This window comes from Pristiophorus japonicus, chromosome 22, assembly GCF_044704955.1.
Source record: "Pristiophorus japonicus isolate sPriJap1 chromosome 22, sPriJap1.hap1, whole genome shotgun sequence".
Lineage (NCBI taxonomy): Eukaryota > Metazoa > Chordata > Chondrichthyes > Pristiophoridae > Pristiophorus > Pristiophorus japonicus.
Genome location: NC_091998.1, coordinates 14132715 through 14149907, shown reverse-complemented (window position 1 = coordinate 14149907; position 17193 = coordinate 14132715). Strand labels below are relative to the sequence as shown.

Here is a 17193-nt window from a genome sequence, read left to right as displayed (position 1 = left end):
GGACAACAAATCATGTGAGCATTCATTGTGCTATTTTCTGAGAGGGTCAATGCACCAACTGAAATCCCCACTCCACCCAGTTATAGACAATCTATATTCTACTCTATGCATACACGGAATGAACGAGGAAGAATAAAAATGACTGCACATTGGGCTGAATTTAAAAAGTCTTATTTTGTGAAAGCTTGAAATTTGATAACTTTAATGCTAAAGTGTAATGAAAAATATTACTTCCTATAAAGTGAACCTACAACCCATGAAATACACTGCCACCATTCAACATTTGAAGGGCTCTACCTCACACCAGAAACATTTTAGTTGATTTGTATTTAGCTGAGAATGCTGCTTTCTTTCAGTTCATAATTGCAGGATGACTTGTATCCCAAGGTGCTTGTGGATATTTGAAACACATTCACCCGTGGAACATTGACCAGATCATATCAGTGGAACATCTGCCAATCATGTTGCCCAGATCCCCCAGTTGGCCAGCCAGTCCCCAGAAGGATTTCCGTCAACCACATATTTGAAACCACTTCAGCATTCACTTCTTGAACTCTCCAGAATCTGCAATAGGACCGACTCCTCACATTACTGCTGTTCACTCTGGAGATGTGAAATTGGGAGTGGCTACGGGTCCTTTCCAATCCCATTCCTGTCACAGCTGAGTGCTCTGCAACATTCATCTAAGCGTTTTCAGTCTGCGGGTAATCATTCTATTCAGTATCTGTTTACAATCAAACAGAACGTACAATGCAATCTGACACTATTGTAAAGAACTTCATAAAGCTTTGTACTCAACACCAAACCTTTATTTCGACAATTAAAAAAAACGTCTTTACACATTGGCACAGAATTTCCCCCAGATATATTATTGATAGCAACCACTTAGACAGCAGCTAATATTCCTAAATATTTTCAGCATAAAATACCACAGTCTGAAAGAATACATAACTGGTATTCAAGTTCTTAGTTATTTTTAAACAAAAAAAAAGAAAAAAACCCGACATCATTGCTTCCCCTCCCAATATGAGTCAAAGAGGATCATTTTCTTGCTCCTCCAATTTACAAGTCTGTCTTTAATTTTTGTTGATAACACATTAGCAAAGCCATGCTTGGAGCATGCTGGGATTTCAACTTTGATTTAAATCCATTAACCAGAGAGATTACTCAAAGAATTGAACATAACATTGGTTTAATCCTTCAGAAGAATTGCATGAATTATTAATCTTAATTAAGACAGATTTATATTGGTAACTGTTCTTCTATTGTGATTGCATAAAGTGTGAAGTAAGAGGACATGTACTATATCGAATAGGTATATATTGCCCGTTAGTCCCTGGGCCATTAGCCCCGCATGGTTCCTATACCTGAAATTTCAATTTGAAGCACTTTAGGCTTGATTTCTAGCACGAACAAACATTGCTACCAAAAATACTTCAGAAAATATTCCGTCAGAATAATGGACAATGTTTTGGGATGTATTTTACTTAAGAATGGGCCTATAGAATCAGGATCTCTTGCAAGCATAATTGTGGTGTTGAGCAATAAAGCTCAGTCACCTCATGAGTTTAAAGGTAGTCTTTCCAGTGTTACAGAGCTGGAAAAGCAGTCAATCATCGTCATCGTCATCTGTTGAATCTGTGTACAAGCCTACGGAATCATAAATGAATTTGTAGAGTTTGATGTTTGGTTTTGAAAAGGAACAGGATCCGCACACTTCACTGCAGTATCGCACCAAAAGCTTGTAGACGTGACCTGGGAAGGAAAAGGCAGAAGTAAAGAAGTTTACTATTCAGTTGAAGATTTGGGGAGCACTTGTGCAAATTATCAGAATTTATTCAACATTGAAGTGCCCACAAATTACATGCAACATTTAGCAATCCAAATAAAGAGCCACAGTGAATTGAATGTGGACATTGTCAAGACATTTAACAGAAATGTTGCATTTTTACTATCAATCTACAGAATTTAAACCCTTTAGATGCAAAAGATCTTTTCCAATGAAAGAAGAAAATGTTGCTGTCACTCACAATCTGTTTTTGCGTGTCTAGGCTGCAAATGCTGACAATTCCGCATTTTATAAATGAGTTCGGCTTACCAACAGTTTGCTCTTTCTTAATTAGGAAGTTGTGCATGTCGTGTATCTCAGTCATTAATTCTCGGTCTCCGAAGGTGAAATAAACCACGTCCCGCCCTGCTTCTGCCGCTGCCATCATCTGCAATAAGGCTGCAACAAATTCACATACAGTATGTCAGTGTTCCTTCCCTCAGACAGCAATTGGTGAACTGGGAAACCTATCCTCTGATGGAGGAACCTGCCCAAAACAGTAACCTATTTCTCCCTTTTAAAGCCATCTCTAAGCCTGGCTTTTAATATTACTCTTTTGTGCTTGGAGCAACCGCATATTCAACACTTTAGTGTTTATCTGAGCTATAACAGCCCAGCAGCTAATACATTACAGCACTTAAATACAGCATTATTATTATTTGGATCAGTAACGAGAAAAATACCCTCCAAGGTGCGTTCATTATAAAGCCTGGGATAGTAATGAGGCCCTCGGGACTAGTGATGAACTCTAGAATGACATTACTACAGTTAAACCCCAAATATAATGAATACCGTTTTTCCATGCTAATCACTTGTAATATGTTGGTGAATATTCAATGTAGGGATGACTTTTGCTTGGCCTTCTGTTCCAAAAATGGCAAACCTAAACATCTTGCAAAACGACGTGTGCCATAGTTATTTAATATAAGTCAATGAACGAAAGGCAGTCTTCCTGTCTGAATTTCCAAACCTAGAAGTGAGCAATATTGCACTACTGTCTTCAGGAAATCTGTATCATATCTTTAGTCTGTAATTTTGCCTGTTGATGCTCCATTTTATGATTGTCTAAAAGTATTAACTGATGAACTCGGATAGTCACATAGCAACTGTGCACATGTATCTGGAAGCACTTGTGCCAAACATTCAGAGTGCGTTTGATAATTCTTCCTTATTTGGAAAGAACACTGCAAATGTCTCCATACAACCACTTGTGAAATACTAGTCTTTTGTACAATTGAGAGATTTTCAGTAAAGGTCTGGCTGTTTTGCCATGACTGGGATCTAGCATTGTGACTGAACTGAGTTCTTCAGCAAACACAGATCTAAAGTCTGACTATTTAAACAATGTTGCATTCAGGATAATGATTAATGAATGCAACACACTCATTATTTATGATGAAGCAATCCTCACAATCTAACTAACTTCTTCTATAAGTCACACTTGATTATGTGCACTAAACAAGATAGGTGGACATTTGCAATTCAATTATCAACATCACCAAAATAAAACACTATTAATACGATGGTCTGAACAAAACTGCATCTAATTTCAGAACGATTCACGAAAAGGTTTAAGGATAGAAATTACTGCTGCAAATATTATCGTAGGAATACTTCAAACTTTATCATATTCCTCTCTGCAATTTCAATGGAAATGTTAACTCCTTGCATGTGACAAAAGGCATGCCCATGATATGGTCTCACTACAAAGAACTTTGAAAGAACTTTTATTGATATAGCACCTTTCACATCCTCAGGGTGTCCTTAAGCACTTCACAGCCAAAGAGTTATTTCTGAAGTATAGTCACTGCTGTTTTGTAGGCAAGGTTCCACAAACAGCAATGAGACGAATGGCCAAACAATTTTTCTCTCATGGAATAGTCATATGGATATACTTTAATAAATTTGTTAACTTACATTTTAACCTGGCATCTCCACCAAAAGCTCCACACCCCCAGTTCCCTGTGGCTACAGCTGAAAGGTTCCTGGGATCAGCACCTGGTCGCACAAAACCACAGTAAGCCTAGAAATGAGTAAACGGCAAAGAGACAGGAAAATATTTAATGCACAAAATGGGCAAAGGAGAAAAAAAAACTAACTTCTTCTAACAGCTCAACCTCATTATGTCAATACAGTTACTGATACAAACAATGCTATTACCCCAGCGTGTAGGTTTGATCTAGGTCACTGAGCCGGTTCACAATAGAAAACAATGTTAAGAGGGGAATTTTGCCCAGCTTCGTTCAATATTTCAAGTTTGCTCACATGCTGCTGTTATGGGAAAATTTGGCTTGTAACATAAATTTTTCATCATGGGCATCACTCTTTCTGCTTGATGCAGTGTAACCAAAGGATCATCACATCATTGTACCGAGTTTCTTTGGCTGACTGCAAATTCTTGTACTTAACAAGGATAAGTAAGCATGGCTCCTGATTGACTGTTTTTCCCAGAGTCATTCAACTTTGCTTGCTGTACTTTCAAGAAAACCAGTAACTTTCTGATTCTATTGACTGAAAGCCTGTTGAGAGTATTGGGGATTAGCAGCAACCACCGAGCGAGTATTTACACAGCAGCACAGCTGTAGTTACAAGACTTGAATGCACTCTGGCTTTATGAGCAGATCTTAACAGTCTTGCTGTTTTTAATCAAGTTTCAGCTTGCGCTTCCCCACAGCAACATGAAGAGAAGATTGGCAACTCAGTTCCATGGGGGGAAATGATCTTGTGCTTCCCAACTGAGGAATGCTTTGCAGTGGGGCTCGAGTGAGCTGCACCACTGTGCTGCCTTCTTTATCTATTTCACATTACGTTCAACATGAATAGCTTGAAATAAATGCTCTCTCTTTAGTTGTACATTGGACATGATGAATGCAGCATGACTTTGATGAAAGGTTAATTGAGTTCATAGAATGATACAACACAGAAAGCAGCCATTTGGTATCATGTGACAGGTACTGTAGTGTTTTATTCAACAATCGACTACTGGTAAATTAATTAGCATCTCCATTACAATCTGCTTTTGCCTTGCACCATCATCCCTTTCGTCTCTTAATCTGTTCTGCCTTCCATCCCATCACAGACCTTCCCTTTTGTTCTTTCCTCCCCCTACACTTGCTTAAAAACCTATCACATCTGTAATGTTTTCCAGTTCTGACGAAAGGTCAGCGACCTGAACTTAACTCTATTTCTCTCCCCACAAATGCTGCCTAACCTGCTGAGTATTTCCAGCATTGTCTGTTTTTATTTCATATTCTATATTCAGCATTGTGCTTTTGTACTGGAAAATTAATTAGATACTGCATGGTTTTTATGAAGCTTATAACAGCCTTCAATATATTTTTTTTCTGTATTATCAATAAATATTTAACCAAGGCCCCAGGATGCCTTCTTGTTAGAGTCCGCATCTTTGAACATATAAGCTTGATTAAACATATAATTTTACTTCAGCCCCATTGTTTTAACTGCATCATTAGCACTGCACAAAAAATGAACTAAAATAATTTGGCAACATCACTGAAACTGAAATTAAATTCATAAAGTGCCTTTCATGTCCTCAGGAAGTCCCAAATCACTATTGTTATGTAGGTAACTATGGCAGGTAATTTACACGCAGCAAGGTCCACAAACAGCAAGCTCCAGAAACAGTAATGAGATCTGTTTTGGTGGTGTTAATTGGGGAATAAATATTCGCCAGGACACTGGGAGAACTCTGCTGCTTTTCTTCAAATAGTGCCCTGGGATCTTTTACGTACGCTAGGCACACAGTTTAACATCTTATTTAAAATATGGCACCTCCAACAATGCAGCATTCCCTCAGTACAGCACTGAAGCATTACTTGCTCAACTTCTGCGATGAGGCTTGAACTCAAAAACTCTGACTCGAGAGAAGAGTGCCAGTACTGGCAGCATCAAAAGTAGCAAAATAAAATATAGCATTAGCAAGGTTTTAAAGCTGAAAGAATGAAAGAACTAGCATTAATACGAGTTTGATTACCTCCGGTCATCTCAAAGCGTTTCACACCCAATGAAGTCTTTTGATGTATACTCACTGTTGTAATTTAGGCATGTAAAGCAGCTAATTTGCACACAACACTGCCCCACAAACAGCAGTGTGATAAATAGCCAGATAATCTGTATTTGATTTGGTTGCAGGATAAATGTTAGCACACCAGAAGCATTCTCCTCTTCTGTGAATTGTGCCGTGGGATCATTTAGAAGACCTCAGTTTATCGTCTCATCAAAAGGATGGCACCTACAACAGTGCCGGGCTCCCTCAGTACTGTACTGAAGTGTCAACTTAGATGGTGTGCTCAAGTCTCTGGAGTGGGACTTGAACCTACAATCTTTGTGTTGTCAGACAACAACTGAGCTCCTGAATTCAGTAAAGTAACATAATGAGGAAGCACTGCATTGTTGAAAGTGCTGTACTTTGAATGAGGCATTCATCTGCGGTCCCAAGTCCTTAATTCAGGTGGACATAAAAAAAATCCATGGCATTATTCCAGAAAGGACTGAGGCTTCTCCTAGTGTCCTGGCCAATATTCAACCCAGCTAGCAAAGGCTGACTGGTTATTTATCTTATTTTCATTTGTGGGACCCTGCTATGTACAAATTGGCTACTGAGTTTGCCTACAGACTACACCAAAAGTAATGTGTTGGCCATGCAGCACTGTGAGGCATCCTAAAGATATAATTGGGTGGGGGGAGGAAGAAAGAGACATTTCAAGATCATCAAATTAGAGTATCTGAAATAAACTTCATTTTCAATTTATATGGGGATGATTCTGTCAAAGAATTTTTGATTGCAAAATGTAAAGTTTGATTCAACATAATGAAGTCTAAAATTGAGGGCATTATTTACAAAGATAAAACCTCTGGAAACCTACATTTGCCAACAAGATAGACTGTCTCTGTACCCAATCTGTTGATATATGATTATTGCTGCAGAAAAGCTAACCTTAAGAATACACCAAAACAAATTATATCTTAACATGACTTCACGAACCCAACTGTATTGATTTCCAGTATTAAAGGAAGTTCTTGCAATTTCAGCAGGACTATAAATCCTTATATTTAGCAAGACATTACTCTACTACCTGATTTACTCATCAGAACCAAGGATTTTTAAAAATAATAGATGTTTTGCATCAGTCAAGTAAATGTGTATTTTACTCATTCTATACAATTTAAATATTGTGCATTTAATGCTTAACCTAGGCTTTTGAAAAATTGCAAAGAAATCCCAATGAGCTGCAGTCTTAATAGATCATCTCTCATTGTGAGCATATTTTCTCATTGACATATGTAGGTATAATGCAATTTGTTTTTGGCCAGGCTTATCCCTCACAAAAATTAGTTGTCATATTTGTTCCACTGCAAATATACAACGTTGTAATAGTTTAGTGTCAGTATGTGCCTCAGTCTGACTCAATTACTAAAGATATACATGTGAGCTTAATAGCCATCTGAATGGAGACAGGTTGGTTGTGACCTGATGCGTTATCTCACAGAAGTAACTCAATCCAGGTAAACTAAATTGCTCTTTGGCTGGAACAGCAGCAGTCATTAAATCAAAAGAGAAATAGCTTCAAAGCCCCATATAAATCCTGCTGCACAAATTCAAAATACAGAATGCTAAATTCTTTCAGAGGTCTTACAGCTAATATTAACATTAAACTTGGCATCAGCAAATTATTACATGGACTTTTTAAAACGAGTAGACTTCAAAGGACTTTAAAATGCATTAAAAAAAATGGACAAAATAGTAAAAGATGTAGAGTAAAACATGGGAAGTGTTTAAAGACATGGTGATTACAATCAAAATTAATTCTGACCAAATCAAAACAAATAAAAGAACATTTAAAGCCAATGTGGTTAGATAGGGATGTCAAGATTAATATTCAGGATAAGGAGAAAGCTTTTAAAGCATACAAGGAATCTGGCTGACAGAAGGATTAGGAAAGTGATGACAAGCAAAAACAGGCGGGGAAAAAAAGTAATTAGAGGCGCCAAGCAAAAGATGAAATCCAAAATTGCCAAGAATATCTTGAGACAAAAAAATGTTTTCCAAATTATGTATGCAGGAATCAAGGTGCAAAGCAAATGACTAGTTTTACAATAGAAGTTGTTAAATACAAGTCATTAAATAGTTTGGGGTTAAATGTTTTGTCTACAACACTCCTGTGAAGTGCCTTGGGACGTTTTATGATAAAGGCGCTATATAAATACAAGTTGTTGTTGTTACTTCACAGTAGCCTATTCGCAGGAAGAGGAATGAAAGACACCCAGACAGCAGATTTCCAGAAAGGCAGAGGATGAAGCTCGACAGTGTACGGATAATGATGGATATGGTTATTAAAAGGTTGGATGCTCGCAATTGTTATCCTGCAGATTTTCAGACGTTATTGACATAGGCATGCAATTGATAGTATACACTAGGATTTTCAGCAGGCTTTTGACAATGTTCCATAGTAACATCAATTGATGGCTAACGTAAAAGAGTCACAGAATACAAGGTAAATCATAGCATGGAATAGAAAATGAGTTTAAAAACAAGCAGAGGGGAGCCATAAATGGGAATTTTTCGGGATAGAAAGAGGTTGAGTCAGGTACCCTAAGAATTGATCTCGACACTCTTGCTCAATGGTTATGTGAGAATCAATATATACTATGGACTGGGGGTATTGTCTGTAGATGATATCAAAATAAGAGGTAGGACAAATAATTAAGAATACATAGACATCGAAATAGAAAATAGGTACAGGAGTAGGCCATTCGGCCCTTCAAGCCTGCAACGCCATTCAATGAGTTCATGGCAGAACATGCAACTTCAGGACTGCATTCCTGCTTTCTCGCCATACCCCTTGATCCCCCTAGTACTAAGGCCTACATCTAACTACTTTTTGAATATATTTGATGGATTGGCCTCAACAACTTCCTGTGCTAGAGAATTCCACAGGTGCACCACTCTCTGGGTGAAGAAGTTTCTCCTCATCTCGGTCCTAAATGGCTTACCCCTTATCCTTAGACTGTGACTCCTGGTTCTGGACTTCCCCAACATTGGGAACATTCTTCCATGCATCTAACCTGTCTAAACCTGTCAGAATTTTAAACGTTTCTATGAGATCCCCTCTCATTCTTTTGAACTCCAGTGAATACAAGCCCAGTTGATCCAGTATTTCTTGATATGTCAGTCCCGCCATCCCGGGAATCAGTCTGGTGAAACTTCGCTGCACTCCCTCAATAGCAAGATTGTCCTTCCTCAAGTTAGGAGATCAAAACTGTACACAATACTCCAGGTGTGGTTTCACCAAGGCCCTGTACAACTGTAGTAACACCTCCCTGCACCTGTACTCAAATCCCCTCGCTATGAAGGCTAACATGCCATTTGCTTTCTTAACCGCCTGCTGCACCTGCATGCCAACCTTCAATGACTGATGTACCATGACACCCAGGTCTCGTTGCACCTCCCCTTTTCTTAATCTGTCACCATTCAGATAATAGTCTGTCTCTGTTTTTACCACCAAAGTGGATAACCTCACATTTATCCACATTATACTTCATCTGCCATGCATTTTGCCCACTCACCTAATCTATCCAAGTCACTCTGCAGCCTAATAGCATCCTTCTTGCAGCTCACACTGCCACCCAACTTAGTGTCATCCGCAAATTTAATCCCCTCGTCTAAATCATTAATGTACAATATAAACAGCTGGGGCCCCAGCACAGAACCTTGCGGTACCCCACTAGTCACTGCCTGCCATTCTGAAAAGTACCCATTTACTCCTACTCTTTGCTTCCTGTCTGTCAACCAGTTCTCAATCCACGTCAGCACACTACCCCAATCCCATGTGCTTTAACTTTGCACATTAATCTCTTGTGTGGGACCTTGTCGAAATCCTTCTGAAAGTCCAAATACACCACATCAACTGGTTCTCCCTTGTCCACTCTACTGGAAACATCCTCAAAAAATTCCAGAAGATTTGTCAAGCATGATATCCCTTTCACAAATCCATGCTGACTTGCACCTATCATGTCACCTCTTTCCAAATGTGCTGCTATGACATCCTTAATAATTGATTCCATCATTTTACCCACAACCGATGTCAGGCTGACCGGTCTATAATTCAGTTTTCTCTCTCCCTCCTTTTTTAAAAAGTGGGGTTACATTGGCTACCCTCCACTCCATAGGAACTGATCCAGAGTCAATGGAATGTTGGAAAATGACTGTCAATGCATCCGCTATTTCCAAGGCCACCTTCTTAAGTACTCTGGGATGCAGTCCATCAGGCCCTGGGGATTTATCGGCCTTCAATCCCATCAACTTCCTCAACACAATTTCCCGACTAATAAGGATTTCCCTCAGTTCCTCCTTCTTATTAGACCCTCTGACCCCTTTTATATCCGGAAGGTTGTTTGTGTTCTCCTTAGTGAATACCGAACCAAAGTACCTGTTCAATTGGTCTGCCATTTCTTTGTTCCCCGTTATGACTTCCCCTGATTCTGACTGCAGGGGACCTATGTTTGTGTTTACTAACCTTTTTCTCTTTACATATCTATAGAAGCTTTTGCAGTCCGTCTTAATGTTCCCTGCAAGCTTCCTCTCATACTCTATTTTCCCTGCCCTAATCAAACCCTTTGTCCTCCTCTAATTCAAACTCTTTATCCTCCTCTGAGTTCTAAATTTCTCCCAGTCCCTGCGTTCACTGCTATTTCTGGCCAATCTGTATGCCACTTCCTTGGCTTTAATACTATCCCTGATTTCCCTTGATAGCCACGGTTGAGCCACCTTCCCTTTTTTATTTTTATGCCAAGACAGTGATTTACAATTGTTGTAGTTCATCCATGCGGTTTCTAAATGTCTGCCATTGCCCATCCACTGTCAACCCCTTATGTATCATTCGCCAATCTATCCTAGCCAATTCACACCTCATACCTTCAAAGTTACCCTTCTTTAAGTTCTGGACCATGGTCTCTGAATTAACTGTTTCATTCTCCATCCGAATGTAGAATTCCACCATATTATGGTCACTCTTCCCCAAAGGGCCTTGCACAACGAGATTGCTAATTAATCCTCTCTCATTACACAACACCCAGTCTAAGATGGCCTCCTCTCTAGTTGGTTCCTCGACATATTGGTCTAGAAAACCATCCCTTATGCACTCCAGGAAATCCTTCTCCACCGTATTGCTTCCAGTTTGGTTAGCCCAATCTATATGCATATTAAAGTCACCCATGATAACTGCTGCACCTTTATTGCATGCACCCCTAATTTCCTGTTTGATGCCCTCCCCAACATCACTACTACTGTTTGGAGGTCTATACACAACTCCCACTAACGTTTTTTGCACTTTGGCGTTCTGCAGCTCCATCCATATAGATTCCACATCATCCAAGCTAATGTCCTTCCTAACTATTGCATTAATCTCCTCTTTAACCAGCAATGCTACCTCACCTCCTTTTCCTTTTATTCTATCCTTCCTGAATGTTGAATACCCATGGATGTTGAGTTCCCAGCCCTGATCATCCTGGAGCCATGTCTATGTAATCCCAATCACATCATATCTGTTAACATCTATTTGCACAGTTAATTCATCCACCTTATTACGGATACTCCTTGCATTAAGACACAAAGCCTTCAGGCTTGTTTTTTTAACACCCTTTATCCTTTTAGAATTATGATGTAGTGTGGCCCTCTTTGTTTCTGGCCTTTGTTTACTCGGCCTTCCACAATTGCTTTTTACCTTTCTACCATCTGTTTCTGACTCCATATTACTTCACCCTGTCTCGCAGCATAGGTTCCCATCCCCCTGCCATATTCGTTTAAACACTCCCGAACTGCATTAGCAAATGTTATCCCTAGGACATCAGTTCCAGTCCTGCCCAAGTGCAGACCGTCCCTTTTATACAGGTCTCACTTCCCCCAGAACTGGTTCCAATGTCCCAGGAATTTGAATCCCTCCCTCTTGCACCACTGCTCAAGCCAGGTATTTTTTCTAACTATCCTGCTCCCTCTACTCTGATTAGCACGTGGCACTGGTAGCAATCCAGAGATTACTACCTTTGAGGTCCTACTTTTTAATTTAACTCCTAGCTCCCTAAATTCAGCATGTAGGACCTCTTTCCGCTTCTTACCTATATCGTTGATACTACATGTACCACGACAACTGGCTGTTCACCCTCACTCTCCAGAATGCTCTGCAGCCTCTCAGAGACATCCTTGACCCTTGCACCAGGGAGACAACATACCATCCTGGAGTCTCGGTCGTGGCCGCAGAAACTCCTATCTATTCCCCTTACAATAGAGTCCCCTATCACTATAGCTCTCCTACTCTTTTTCCCGCCCTTCAGTGCAGCAGAGCCACCCATGGTGCCATAAACCTGGCTGCTGGTGCCTTCCCCTGATAAGTCATCTCCCCCAACAGTTTCCAAAACGGTATTATCTGTTTTGGAGGGAGATGACCGCAGGGGACTCCTGCACTACCTTCCTGCTCATTCCTTGTCTCTTGGTCACACATTCACTATCTGTCCTAACCCTTACCTGCGGTGTGACCAACTCACTAAATGTGCTATCCACAACATTCTCAGCATCGCGCATGCTCCAGAGTGAGTCCATCCGCAGCTCCAGTGCCGTCATGCGGTCTGTCAGGAGCTGCAGCTGGACACACTTCCTGCACACATAGTAGTCAGGGACACTGGAAGTGTCCCTGATTTCCCACATAGCACAGGAGGAGCATGACACGGGTCCGAGCTCTTCTGCCATGACTTAACCCTTAAATTAATTTACTTACTAAAATTTACTTAAACACCAAACAGCTACTTAGTAGTTCGCTGCCAATTAAACCAATCTAAAAGTCAGTCTAAAAGAGAGTTATACTTACCAATTCAACAACAGATTTAGAAGAAATTAAACTGTTTAGGTGACGTAACCAAGAGGAGAGATATGCAAGTCAATGTGAACTGAGTAAAATAATTAGTATGTAAGCAAGGAACCAAAAAAGGTTTGGTTCCTTGCTTACATACTAAGCAAGGGGAGGTGTATGATAAATGGAATGGCTGTTTGTTTTTTTGGAAAAGGAGACTTTGAGATGTTGTTTATAAAGAGAACAAACACATTTGATGTAAGCAAATTGTTGACTATAGTGAAAGGTTGAAAAGTAGGTTAAGAGTGAGAGGGGAAGTTCGGCAGAACTTTTACACCCAACAAGTCAGAGTTGTGGAATAGCAGGGAAGGCTATTGAAGTGGATGGCATAAATAATGGCTCAAGAGACAATTAGGGGTGTTTCTAGTTGGCGAAGGGATTGAGGGATATGGTGAATATAATCTCTGGAAGAGGAGCAAGCTTACTAAACCTAATCATCCTTTCCTGTCCTTACAAATTCTTATATACATTTTATTGTACTGCAGTCTGCTGTACTTGTTGCTAGACTTTGTGTACGAATAAAACAAAAACAATTTCTTCTAAGGAAATTTGACACCAATGTCAAAAACAAGCAGCTTTAGTTTAATTAAGTCATGTTGTAAGGTTACCATTCTTCCTGTACTGAGAAGAAATAAAGAACAGAGACACTGTGGTTACCTGACATGATACAAACTTGTAAAGACTCAACAGGTCATCTAAAATGTTCCTGTATTATGATTGTGACCTAAAGTGGTTTGACACTTGTTCGATTTTTAAATTGTGGTGTATTAGCATTACATAGTTGGTTGATGCAAGAGCTAGATTATTTCGCAGAATGAGGTTTTAGCTTACACATTTGAGAAGGGATACTGACATTACACAAGTGTAAAATAGGAAGAACATTTTCACTGCTACATTTTTCTGTTGCTTACAAGGCTCATTGGTTCTCCCTACTCAAGTTTTTGCCAATGAATCTGAACAACAATGTTAATTGGTGCTAGTTTTAAAGCTCTAGCAAACAGAAAAACCTCTGTTGACAGCTCAGTTTGCAGCAAATATGTCTTTCATTTGCAATAAATATTCTTTTTTTTTTGCTTAAAGAATCTTCAAACCGTCAACCCATGTCTGTTTCTATTTTGAGCTATTTGCACTCCAGTTTGGTTTGGTTTTCTTCAGCTCCAGAATATTAATATATAAAAGAAAGAATTGCATTAAAAAAGCACCTTATTACAATTCTCTGAAATGTTTCAAAGTGTTTCATATACAATGAATTAGTTTGAAGTCCAGTGCCTATTTTGTGGCAGCTAATTTGAAAACAAGCTTCCGCTGTAGTAGTAACCAGTTAGTGTCTGGCAGCGTTGGTTGAGGGGTGAGCTGGCCTGGGCGTTCAAAGAACTCGCTGCTCTTGTTCGATGAATGGTGTGGGGCCTTTACTGTACACCGGAACAGGGAGAGGGAGCCTCAGTTTAATGTCTCATCCAAAGGATACGAATAAATTGGGCGCTGTTCAGAAGGTAGCCTGTGACTGTTACCTCAAAATATTTATATGCGGGGGTTGATTTAAAGCATTCGGGATGAAAACACTGCCAAAACAGAAAAGGGAAAATCTGAAGATGAGCAGCTCATCCTTCAATATCACAATTTACCTCATTTATGCAGCAGCTATATACCCAATATATATATATTTAAATTTAAACTGGGTTTTGTTGAGCAAACTGACAGTTTTTTGATCAGCTGAACATTCCGCTGCTGAGACAGTTGTGGGTATTTATGCAACATTTGCACGCTAATTCAAATGAAGCTGTTAACTGATGCATAAAATTGGGTAAGGTATCTCAGACAACGTACATTTCACGAGAAGAATGCAGAGGAAAGTGACACTTGATGAAGATCTACGAGTAGCACAAATTCAGCACTGTTGATCTGGACGTCTGAATGTTATATCAATACTGACTTGCATAGAGGGAAAATAATAACTTATCGACAAACACACAGTAACAAGAAATCAGAAACATTACTTCGGAACTACAAGACTCAGCATTGGTCTTCTGACTGGAAGAGCGACAGCAGAGATGAATTAATGACAACTGCAACACATCAGTCCTACTGAGATTGCTGATTCCTCAATGTTATGAAAAACAGTCATGATTTACTAACCTCAGGTTTACATTAGTTAATGGAATGTGAAATCTGTAGACTCAGCACTTTCACTAACTCAATGAATTACTGACAAACAATTTGTGGAGTCGTGCTCAAATCCAGTTACAAGCAGCGTTTATCTGCTCACAAGTGAAACTTAGTGATTCATAAATCTAGCCTAATATAGATGCAAATGTTCTTTATATGATTGAACAATTTGTCACCACAAAAATGTGTTTGGGCTGCTGATTTAGTTTTCCAATTAAACTGTCACTAAAGTTTACAATATTCATTTATTGTGCAATACGGGAGTGTGAGGTTACTACGGACTCTTTACACGTGGTCACTTGGACAACTGCCAATCTCCAGAAAGCATAAGCTAAAATTACAAATGTACTTTACGGATCCCAGACTTGAGCTTCACTTTTACTGCTGTTGATGTCAAAGCCCCTTGTGCAACATTTTAGTGTCTACATAACTCTGTGGCAGTTAGTAGTTTGTAACAGTAGGCACTTCTACTTCAAAGAAATAAACATTTAAACCATGATCTGTCTAAATTAAACACAGTATACCATGATTATATTGTGTTCCTTGACGGCCAAATTGTGCACACTAGCAATCTGAGGTTAATTTAGCTGCTTTGTTCTGAACAGTTGCTTGAATGTTAGAATGGAGCAGTTTTAATTCAGCTCTGATTGATGTATTGCTTTCTCTTCTGCTATCTGCCACCTGTATTTAAGGTTCCATTTAAAAGGGAATAGGTGTCCATGTTATGTATCCTTAACGTGGATTTTTGAAAGTGCTTATTCTAATTTCCAAGTCTCTGGCTTCTGGACTGATCCTCCACTGTGAAAAGTGATTCAGAGGCTGCACTGGCTGCTTGAGAAAGGCAAGGCAGACCAGAGGAAAAGGTGGAACTGTTTGTTTGGAAGGGATGAGCTTATCAGTTTTGTTAAACATGACTCTTTTTGAATAGCAGAATGGTAAACTTAAAAAAAAAGTATATTCCAATTGCTTTAAATGACCCAATAAAATTAAATCTGCTTCAGCAATAATAAAGATATGCATATATGGGGGTAGGGATGGAATGTACCATGTCAGCGTTTGACAGAAGCCAATGCAGCATTCTATAAACATTTGAAGCCAAGAACGATACCGAGCTATGGGGAAGAGAGCAGGGTAGTGGGATTAGTTCTGGTCATCCCGAGCAAAGAGCTGGCAGTTACAATGAGCCTGAATGATCTCCTTCTGCATTGGTGCTGCAGTTGTCACCCCGTGATAATACTCCCGATACAACGGATTCTCGAAATCATTAAATTGGTTGACTGAAAATAATATATGGAAGACAGGGTTACACTGAAGAATAACAGCTTGTTACACCAGCAGCAGGAAGGAGAGAGAACAATTAAAATTACAAATGAACAGAAGAGGTTTTTCTTTAAAACAATATTATGATAGCTGGGGCAAGTGATTTATTATTCAGAACTGTTCAGAAACCTAATTTTCACCCCTGGGACTTTTTAAATGTATAACTGTGGTTTGCGGGCAGCAATCCTACAACACAAAGGAACCATGGAGATTTTCAGAATGTAGCACCAAGCCAAATCACTTGCCTTAATGACAGCTATTCACACCACGATTATTACTTCGAGTGATTTTTTTTTTTTTAAAGTAACCTGTTGCTTTTTAAGTATGATATGCTACACATCAGGTGGCAACAGATCAGAGCCACACTCTACTTGGAAAATCACAATCATTTTCCATGAGACCCATGTTAGCAATAATTAGTGATTTTGTTGGGAAATTTTAGAAATTCAAATTGAAAGTCCATAATTCTGCTGTGAACTCACATATAGTTGCACATCACTTTCTATATTTACAAAAATGTGATCTTTAATTTCAAATAATAACTTTTGCATTGGTGTCTCGTTTCAAAAAGTATATAATCTTCGCTGTCAGAAAACCAGTTAATAAAGTCATTAGGAACCCTGTATAAGTTTCCAACATTAAAATCTTCTGTTAAATTACTGTGATTAAATATCTTGCGCAGAGTGAACAGATTGTTTCAAACAAAATCTGACGTCTATATTTTTATCGCCTAATTTAAATGCAGAAATTGTCGGTCTTAAGCCTCCTACTGAGTAAAGACATCAATAAAAAAAATATCAGGGTGAGCCAATGTTTCTGGTAACATACTGCATGGATACCACAGTTGGTAAAAGTGGATTCTAAGTGTTGTACTTTATAGGGGAAAAGTCTATAGTATCACAGAATTATTTACTTCGGCGGTGCAGAAAATAGTTTTCCAACTAGAACATGCCCCTG

At 39.2% G+C, this 17193-nt stretch overlaps 1 protein-coding gene across 5 annotated transcripts in view; it reads right to left on the bottom strand.

Moving 5' to 3' along the window:
• Positions 1–787: 787 nt before the first annotated feature.
• The window catches only part of parga (poly (ADP-ribose) glycohydrolase a), a 179411-nt gene continuing 163005 nt past the window's right edge, over positions 788–17193 (bottom strand). For all 5 annotated transcript variants that reach the window (XM_070865649.1, XM_070865647.1, XM_070865648.1 and 2 more), the window contains 3 exons: positions 3746–3851; positions 2099–2227; positions 788–1755 (listed from right to left, as the gene is read on the bottom strand). In XM_070865649.1, the coding sequence (XP_070721750.1) occupies positions 1610–1755; positions 2099–2227; positions 3746–3851 (381 nt within the window). In that variant the 3' untranslated portion in view covers positions 788–1609. The remainder of the gene's footprint in view (positions 1756–2098; positions 2228–3745; positions 3852–17193) is intronic.